This window comes from Muntiacus reevesi, chromosome 1, assembly GCF_963930625.1.
Source record: "Muntiacus reevesi chromosome 1, mMunRee1.1, whole genome shotgun sequence".
NCBI classification, from domain to species: domain Eukaryota; kingdom Metazoa; phylum Chordata; class Mammalia; order Artiodactyla; family Cervidae; genus Muntiacus; species Muntiacus reevesi.
In genome coordinates, this window is record NC_089249.1 from 103,787,070 (window position 1) to 103,797,519 (window position 10,450).

General features: G+C 36.3%; 1 protein-coding gene across 2 annotated transcripts in view; it reads right to left on the reverse strand.

Moving 5' to 3' along the window:
• Nucleotides 1-10,387, reverse strand: part of SLC30A7 (solute carrier family 30 member 7) — an 88,173-nt gene extending 77,786 nt beyond the window's left edge. For both annotated transcript variants that reach the window (XM_065907935.1, XM_065907927.1), the window contains exons 1-2: nucleotides 10,146-10,387; nucleotides 9,826-9,927 (exon numbers count right to left, since the gene is read on the reverse strand). In XM_065907935.1, the coding sequence (XP_065764007.1) occupies nucleotides 9,826-9,927; nucleotides 10,146-10,225 (182 nt within the window). In that variant the 5' untranslated portion in view covers nucleotides 10,226-10,387. The remainder of the gene's footprint in view (nucleotides 1-9,825; nucleotides 9,928-10,145) is intronic.
• Nucleotides 10,388-10,450: the final 63 nt, after the last annotated feature.

A 10,450-nucleotide genomic window follows, 5' to 3' on the forward strand; every position in this document is an offset into this window, starting at 1 on the left:
TCTTAGGCAATGATTTCTTAAATATGCTATCAGAAGCATAAGCAATAAAAGAAAAAAAGAGGAACACATCATTGAAATTTTAAAACTTTCATGCTTCAAAGGACAGTATCAAGAAAGTGAAATGACAATGTACAAGTGGGAGAAAAAATCTGCCAATCATATACCTGACAAAAGGCTTGTATCCAGAATATATGAAGAATTCTTAAAACTCTTCAAAGACAGAAAATATCCACTTTTAAAAAATGAATAAAGGATCTGAATAGACATTTCTCCAAAGAAGACATACAAATGGCCATCAGCACTAGGAAAGTTACTCAACATCATTAAACGCAAATCAAAACGGTAAGTAACAACTTCACATCCACTATGATGACCAGAATAAAAAAGTCCATGTATACCTATGGCTGACTCATGTGTTTGGATGGCAGAAATCAATACAATATTGTAATCATCCTTCAATTAAAAGTAATAAATTAAGGGAAAATAGTCCAATAACTACAAGTGTTGGTGGAGAAACTAGAATTCTTTCACATTGCTGAAATGTTATTTGACAATAAAAATACATGAAATACTGATACATGCAGAACATGGATAACCCTGGAAGCCATTATGCTAAGTGAAATAAAGCATCACAAAGGATCATATGCAAATGATTCTATTTATATGAAATGTTCAGAACAGGCAAATACATAGAGACAGAAAATAGATTAGTGATCACATAGAACTGGGACAGATCAGAGGACAAGGGAATTGGAGGGTGATAGCTAGGGCTTTAAAGTTTCCTTCCGGAATAATAAGTGTTCCAAAATGGATTGCTGTGATGATTTTACAACTCTATAAATACATTAAAAGCCATTCACCAGTACAACATAAATGGGAGAATTTTAAGGTATTTGAATTGTATCTCAATAAAGCTATTTTTTAAAAAGGTATCTGGCAATCTAAGGCAAGGTCGACAAGCTATAGGCCACAGGCTAAATCTGGACCACCATCTATTTTTGTAAATAAAGTTTTGCTGAAACACAGTTATGCTCATTTGTTTATATATTGTCTATGGCTACTTCTGTGCTATAACAGTAGAATCAAGAAACTGCGACAGAGATTTTATGACCCTTAAAGCCTAAAATATTTACTATCAGCTGTCAAGAGGAAAGATTTATTTATTAACCTCAGGTATAAAGTGAAAAGAACACTACAGTGTGGGGTTTACATAAAAGAGAAATGTATGACAGTTAAAGCACAAAAGATAGAATGAAATGGAAGTGTATTATTATAAAGTTCTTATACATGAAGTGACATACTATTTGTGATGTTAAAGATTCACATTATACACGCTTTTAAGAAAGACACTGAAAGAGGAGGGTAGGGCAGGAAATCCTTTTAGGCAGAGGATTCTGTATCAACACAAAGCAGGTGTTCTGCTAGCAAGAAACTCTCACCCAAGACTACCCTCGTATACGTGACAGACTTTCACAGTCATGAAGGGAAGAGTAAAAATGTAAAAACAAAAACAATCAAGTGAAAAGCACACCCTCTAGGCCCAGGCTCAAAGGGCGTGCCCAAGACTGAGGCTTTGTCAAGATAATAAACTCCCCTCTGCCCTCACCTCAAACCTCACACAGAGTAATGGTCAATAACCATCTATAGCTTCGCATCATGAGCACAGAGAGAGCTTCTGTGACACATGCATATGAAGAACACTGGAAGTGAAAGGCCCAACCAACCAAGACTGACAGAGGACACATACCTATTCCTACTCAGTACCTACTCAATTCCTACTCAGTACCTCAATATCTACTGCTCTTTACTCATAACATCCAGCCTTTGATCAAAAATCTCGAGAAATACAAATAACAGGATGAAAAATAACTCGTGAAGAGATAATGCAGTTAGCAGAACCAGACAACAATACTGACTCAGACATGGGAACTATCAGAACTGTAAGTAATAAAGGATCTATGGGAAAGGTGGGGGAAAATGCATGAATCAGTACGAAATTTCAGCAAAATGGAAGTACCAAAAAAAAAAATTTAACAAAAAATAAGGTGTCAGAGATGAAGAATTCTTCCAACTGGCTTAACCACAGACTGGACAGAGCTGAGCATCATCAGGGAACTTTAAGACAGGTCAACAGAAAAATTCTGAAAGCAAGCACATCAGCAGTTCAATCTTTAAAAATAAGAAGTATCAGAATGGTTAAGAGCACTACTTTTGAAGTCAGAGTATCTGGGTTCAAATTCCAGCTCTACTGTTTACTAGTTCTGTGGCTGTCAGCTTGCTTAACTACTTTGGACCTCAGTTTAGCACCATTTAAACAGGTAACAGTAAAAAGTGTCGTGAGTGTTATAATTGAATTATAGTTATGAAACATAACACAGTGCTTGTCACACTAAACCCACATCAATATTCCCCTTATTTCTATTATTATTAATAAATTACTGCATTATTAGTAATACCTAGTAGTATTAATAGTAGTATTAATATCTAGTATTCCCAGCATGATACATAGCTCTTAATATTTGGATATATGTCAGAGCTTTCTTCAGTTCTAACTGCTACAAACTAAAAGTCAAAAACCTTCTTCACTGAAGTAGAAAAAGCAGTTTTTAAATTTCCTTGTAATTTAGGATAATTATAAACTTAGAAACTGAAGTAAAGCATATTACTCACCACACAGAAAAGAATAAAAATTTACAAGTTCCTCAAAAATCATTTTGAACAATGTCTTAAATTTTATCATGAACCTTGTATATTTTATTCAAATATATAGAGATGCATAAAATAGTTTTAAGTACTATCTATACTCACCTGAAACCCAACTCAAAGCAGAACAAGAATGAGTGAACAAATGAAAAGACTGAATGAGAAAATCAATACCTGAGGAGGAAAAAGTAAGGCTCTTGCCAATCAAGTAAGCCTCTCAGATTTATTATTTTAAGATTTTTCCTTGAACAGATCACTTAAAACTACACACTTGAACTAACACTAAAAATAACAATTTAAATTTTGAGGAATGAAGACCCATTTGAAGAAAATCTTTGTAATGTGTTATAAAACCAATAAAGACTTTATAATTTTGTTTTCTATGTTCTGATATGATATAGTAGGCTATTTTTAAAATTTGGTTTCAAAAACTCTCTATTCTGATAAAACAATACAGTTGACAATGAGAATTTTTACCCACTCTGCCTTGATTTCATGATATTTTATAACTAAATTCAAAAATCAATTTCAGTAACAACAGTAGTCTACATATTTAACTTTCTGGTGGCTCAGATGGTAAAGCATCTGCCTACAAAGCGAGAGACCTGGGTTTGATCCCTGGGACGGGAAGATCCTCTGGAGAAGGAAATGGCAACCCAATCCAGTACTCTGCCTGGAAAATCCCATGGGAGGAGCCTGGTAGGCTACAATCCATGGGGTTGCAAAGAGTCGGACACAACTGAGCAACTTGACTTCACTTCACATATTTAACAGGTTTATTTTTCCTCTCTGTATAGTTTTAAATGTTTTTATTTCTTAATTGGAGGGTTTTATTGTATATATGACTCTTATTCTAAATGACTATAAATTAGTTATAGAAGAAGGCAAGGTATTTATATTAAATAAATATAAACTTTAAAATTCACTGACTTATTGATCTACATATATAGTTACTAAAATCTCGTTATGGGTTGAACTGTATTCTCCCCCAAATCTCTAAGTTGAAGTCTTTCATCTCCAGTAACTCAGAATGTGACTTTATTTGGAAATAGGGTCACTGCAGACATAATTTGTAGAGACACAGTCTGTAGAGATTAAGTCAGTCAGGTGGGCCCAAATCTATTATGTATGCTCTCCTTATAAAAAGGGATATCTGAAGACAGGCATGTACACAGGGAGATTGCCAAGTAAAGATAAGGCAGAGATAGGGTGATGCTTCGACAAGTCAAGGAACACAAAAGACTGCCAGCAAACAACGGACCTCATCGACCTCAAAGGAACCAATCCTGACAAAGCCTTAATCTCTGACTTTTAGGCTCCAGAACTACAAGACAACAAATTTTTGTTGTTTTAGTCACCCAGCCTGTGGCACTTTGTTACAGCTGCCCTAGAAAATTAATATACATCATCTCTTTTATAACAGATTTATTTATATTTGGTGTTAATAGACACCAAAGACTGCCTCAATAGTGGAAAAAAAATGATAAACCTCTTCTGTATACTAGAGGAATCAGATTCCTTTCTAATGATTAAATGTAGTGTGGCAATTTTAATACTCATCAAAATGATATTTTAATTTTATTTAAATTTTAAATAAATTTGTCATTAAAATGTTTTTTTTCCCCCAACATTTCATAAAATATGATTCTACCTGAAAAAAATACTCCCTCTTTTGAGGTGGCAGAACATGATGTTCTCTTAAAGCATTGTGATTATGAGCGTGTGAACCCTGCATCATGATTTAAAGATTACTTAGTTGCATCTACGTAGGAAAACTCATGTGAAATAAGTCTGCTTCTAGTTCTCTGCTCACCTATCATATATCAAAACAGTGTTCATGAGGAATGTCAATTTTACTGCCCATCTTCAACCAGCAAATGTTTCTGATTATGGATTATCACTTAAACTACCTGGGACAAAATCCTTAGAAAATAAAGGTAGCAGAGAGAATTCTTAAGGCGCTATGATTTACACACAAAATGCAACTTGATTAAAAAAACTGGTTGCTAAAAGCACCATACCTGTTTTTGGCTCTGATCTTTAAACACTAAATATTAAAATATATTTTTAAACTTTTTTTAAATGACCACGTTCTACAGGTATTTTAATAAAGAAAACTTCTTAGGATATAAAAATGGAAACATGATCACTAAAGCAAAATATAACAAATGTGAACAGAACATCTGGCCAAAGAAACTTATGAAAGGGATTTTATCTAAGGTCTATTGAAGGAAAAGACAAAGGAAGAAAGAACCAATAAACTGAGACTTAACAGACATATCAGTCAAATACCATAGATTTTAAATTCTGATTTGTAAAACTAACTTCAAACAGAATTTATGAGACAATAAGGGACATGTGAACACTCACTCACTGGACATTTGATATTAATAAATTATATATTTTTATAGGTAAGAACAGCATTGAAGTGAAGTGAAAGAAAGTTGCTCAGTGTGTCCGACTCTTTGTGAATCCATGGACTGTAACCCACCAGGCTCCTCTGTCCATGGAATTCTCCAGGCCAGAATACTGGAGTAGGTAGCCATTCCCTTCTCCAGGGAATCTTCCCAACCCAGGGATTGAATCCAGGTCTCCCTCAATTCAGGTGGATTCTTTACCATCTGAGCCACTAAGGAAGTCCAAGAATACTGGGTGGGTAACCTATCTCTTCTCCAGCAGATCTTCCAACCCAGGAACCGAACTGGGGTCTCCTACATTGCAGGTGGATTCTTATACCAGCTGAGCTACCAGGAAGTCGAAGAATAGCACTGGATTATAAAAACGGGGACTCTGTTCTTTCAGACCCAAATGAAGTAGTTACTAATATGGAAGAAATCATACTGTAACTGGTATCTGCATTAAAACAATTCAGTGGTGACAGATATAACAGATGAAACAAAATAGGCCACATGTTAATAAATATTAAAGGTGGAGACATGAGGTCCACTGAACTCTCTACTTTTACATACATTTTCCATAATAAAAAATTTAAAGGTCTATAGGTAACTAAACTAACAGTATATTTATAGTGGCTGTTAGACATTAACTTGAAATCGAACACAGGGAATCATCAACTTGAGTTCCATGAGATGGAAAGGGAGAAACTATTTACTATCAATTAATTAGCAAGAAAATAGAAAATCCTTAGAATCCTAATATTTGTGTAAGTTGTTAAACTAATGAGAGTTATGGTGAAAAACCCACAACTCCACTATATTCCATATAACCCCTTCCTGTAAGGTAGAATTCTCAGCAAAATGGAATAGGAATCTATGTTTTTAAAGTTAAAAAAAAAAAAGACAGAAAAGCAAAAGAAGTCATCACTGTAACCTGGTAGGTAATGTCTTTTCAGAAGGGAAAAGCCAATAAAAATTCAAGATATTTAAAATCTTTAATGCCATAGAAAAAATGTTACCAGTGGAAGCATTTTCTTTACCAAGGAATTACTTTACAAACATATGCTGTGACATATTATACAGAAGTAAGACAGAAACAGTGACTAGTAGGGCTTAAAACATTTCTTGAACAAGTAATTACTTTGCTGATACAAAGACATTTATCTTTAGAGTTAAATGAGTTTCCTCTATGCCTAAGAGGAAAATGGTTGTTAACAGCTTTGGTAGAAAATATCATTGAAAATTAAAAATTCTAACAGTGAGGTAAACATAAAATAGAAGAGCATTAAAACAAGAAAAAGCAAACTATATTAAGATACTAGGGGGGGAAAAAAATCACTGTATAGTAGAAAATACTTGGGTAACTGATGCCTCTAAGCTCTTCTACTACTCTGGAAAGTAGAAAACTCCCTGGGCTTTTATACTATTCCACCTGTAGAAGAGGTCCCACCTTCTGAGCCTACATATTTCCTTTCATCATTAGTAAAAAATTCATGACTTTCAGAACACCTGGTTGACTGGAAAAAACATGACGTTTGCAACTAGACATGAACAATGTGATAAAGGTTTAGCCACTGAAATACTGGTGAAGAGTGTTGTGTGCTAGTGTCCACATAAGTCTCCTTAAAAGACACTGTACATACTTTTTATCTTTTTGTCTCCATTCTGAATATTCTGCTGCTAGGGATGGCTGGAACTGTAACAGTCATTTTGGAAATAAAGCTTTATTATGCTCAGGCAATCACTAATTTGGGGTTTTCCTAAAACTGAAGAAAGAATTTAATCCTAGATGGTACAAAACCACATTGTTATATATACTATACTACCTCAAGATTACTCAACAATAAATAAGTAAATGAAAATAAAATGCTAGAAAGAAAAGAACCACAGAAGAAAAGATCACATATGGTATTCCTACCATTTTGCTACCAATAATAGAGAAAGAAGGGGCTTAATGTCCTTCCCCACAACTCTGCCCCAAACAGGGTAGTTAGCAGGTTTAGTATTGGTAGACTAAATCCATACATTAATTATTCCTTTGTTCTTTCATTCAGCAAACATGTATTTTCCTTCCCCACAACCCTGCCCCAAACAGGGTAGTTAGCAGGTTTAGTATTGGTAGACTAAATCCATACATTAATTATTCCTTTGTTCTTTCATTCAGCAAACATGTATTAAACATATTATGTGCCATGTACTAAGGTGCCTGAATAAGATAGAAAAGACTGCACTTTAATAACATTTACATTCTAGTGGAAAGGTAAAAAGTACTAGATATTTAATAAGGGAAAATATACAAAGAGCTTAGCTATTCTCCACTGATGACATAGTCTCATCATCAAAAATACAAATCAACTATAATTAAGTTCTTATTTAAAATGAAGGTACTGAATCAGAACCAAAACTATTTAACATTCATTCCAATGAGGTCAAATGTTTCTATGAACCTTTATTCATGAAGAGAAAGTGTGTTTTATCTATCTTTTAATTCCATAATGGAAAAAACTCTTGACATCTCATAACATCTTGAAACTACTTTTACAGAACACAAAGGAACACAGAAATGCCTATGACAAAAACAGAAAACAAGTTCTGGTAAGGAATTTACTCAAGGAACTTAAAATCTAATTGAACCTTCAGGAACAGAGGTAATTTCGTCACGTAAAGAAACTGCTAATCAGTCTACAAAGGGGCTCCAAACTTGTGGTGTCTAAGTAAGACAAAAAGTCAGATTATGAAAAGGCCCAAGCAACTTCTAAGGCCACCAAGGCTTCAACAGGAACACATCTGTACTCCCAATCAACAGATAGAAATTAGCACTGGAGGAAAATAAATGATTGTGGACGTGGAGGTTAACATAGTACCTGCTAATTAATCTAGGCATGACAGGCAGTAGTTCAGAGCTAGACTGCAAAGATTTAACACAAAGAAAGGGAGGAAACTGGAGAAGAGGCCTAAAGTCAAAAGAACAAGCCACCTGAGGCAGAACAAGCCATGCACCATTGATGTTTTCTTTACAGCCTGATGAATACTGATTAATCGCTTAGAAAACAATGGTCTTAGTGATTTCCTCAACAGATCTCTACAGATCTAAAGAATTACTATATACCTAACTTTTCATAGACAGGTGGTTTAGGTACTTCAAATATGAATCACTTGAACAAGACATCTCACTTAGTAATTTATGCAATGGAAGGTCACAGTGAAATGTATTGTAATATAACATAACTATAGCAAAACTGTACACAGGCAAACCAAGATATACAGCCTTGACAATAGTCAACACATATGCCACAATATGACATAATTTAGGAAGAGGAAAATGTAAAACATAAATATTGCATATTTATATGCAATAGAAAATATTTATTATATTGCATATTGTATGTAATATTACATATTTATAATAAAGTATGATTATTTCAAGACAAACTAAGACAATATAATGCTTTTAACATGCACAACATATCAAAGGGTATTAATATTACAGGACACATATATCTGATCCCCAAATGATTAAAAACGGTTATTACATACACTGAGATTTTATTATGTTTCAATATGCCTTTTATACTTGAGTGGTGACTAAACCAATAACCGGCATAATCTGCTGAGTAGTTCTGATAAAACTGAGTTGACATTTGAATTTAAAAGTCTACCTTTTCATATAAAAATATACATGTCACAAAAAGTGGTGGTATCACCTAATGTCACTGTTCAATCTCAATAAAGACCGAAAAACACCAATTCTCTCTGAAAATAGACCTTAAAGGACAGAGATTTAGTTTATTAAATTAATAGAAAATAAAGCATAGATGGCATAGGTTCTTAAACTTGGGGTCCAAGATCTATTACAAGGAATCCAAGAAAAAACTAAAATTTTATATAAAATTTTGAAGTGTTGGCTATTATAAGACAAGTGTATTTAAAGAAGAATCAATACACCTAGAAGTGAGATGATCTTTTCCTTAACTCAACAATTTTACAAGACCTTAAGCATTCAACTGCAAACACCTGGATAACATTACTGCATTTCCACGGAGTTAAACTGGATAGACCTCTTCCCAAAGCAGTTAAAAACAAAAACAAAAAGAACCAAAGGTGACACCAAAACCCACCGACTCAAGAGACGAAAAGCTTTTAGAAAACTATGTGGGATCTTTTAGCACAGTCAAGACCAGAAGAAAATTCTGAGAGATTCAGCATAAAAGTAAAGAGAATGAAACATGTTTCTCCAAATATCCCCTTTATAAACCTCTCCCTCGTTTCAAGACCTAGTATCAAATTAAGTATAAGATCTCAGGTATTCCCTCCCACAATTTCAATGGTCAATTCCTAATACCACTACGCCACAGAACGGGAAGAAAAGGATTTCTCCCAATTCCAAGAAAGTGGGCAAAGCTAAGGTGTGCAAAAACGAAAGACTCTCTCCATCTGTCAAAATGAGGAGGGGACCTGTCACCCTGGTTTGAAGGAGTCGGGGGTGGGGGTGGGGGTGCTTGGCGAAGGAGGCGGGGACCTAAATCTTAACTGCTGCACGTGATGGCCTCGGCTCTGAAGAAATGTAACCATGCCAGACGGGTGTGGATACGAAAAAGAAACCGAGCAGCATAGGTGGTGGCAAAGGCAAGACCTGAGCCTCCGGGTGAGGAGCTACGTGGCACTAAACAGAACTTCGTCTCCCCCACCCCCTGCTTCCGCCCCAACCCTTTTCCCCTTTGGTTACCAGTTGCTCCAGATGCCGTAGAGTAGTTCAACAAAAGCGAAAGAGAGGTTCAGGCACAGGAAGAAAAACAGGTTCCGAGACGTCTTGTCCGACAGGATAGACCTAGACAGGATACAAGTGGGGAAGAGCGGGGAAAGTCAAAGGAGTGCCGGATCCGGAGGCTGGGTCCCCTTTCAAGACCCTCCCAGTCCACACGTTCCTTTCCTCACACGAACGAGGGTGTCCCAGTCGCTCCCTCCCTGGACCTAGGGCCATCTTTAGATTTGGGCCTTCTCCCCTCGTGCCGGACACCCACTTCCCGCAAACACAGTTCCCCGCACCTAAACCAGCCTGAGATCTTGCGGAACAGATTGAACTTGGGTGGTTTGTATTCATCGTCCTTGATGGACAGAGGCAACATCTTCTCTGCCCGGCGAAGGGCCGGGTCTACTCCCCTCTCGTAGTGGCTCCGTGGGAGATGGTAGTGATACAGGTGACGCTTCAGATGGGAATCCCCAGCGCCTGTCCCGGGCCGCGCGCCGCTTCCAGACACAGACTCAGACACACACCCGAGAACCGGGCGACTTCCGGCCCGGGCCGCGCAACGCGTCCTGGGACGGGAAAGGGGGAAGGCGGGGCCGAGGGC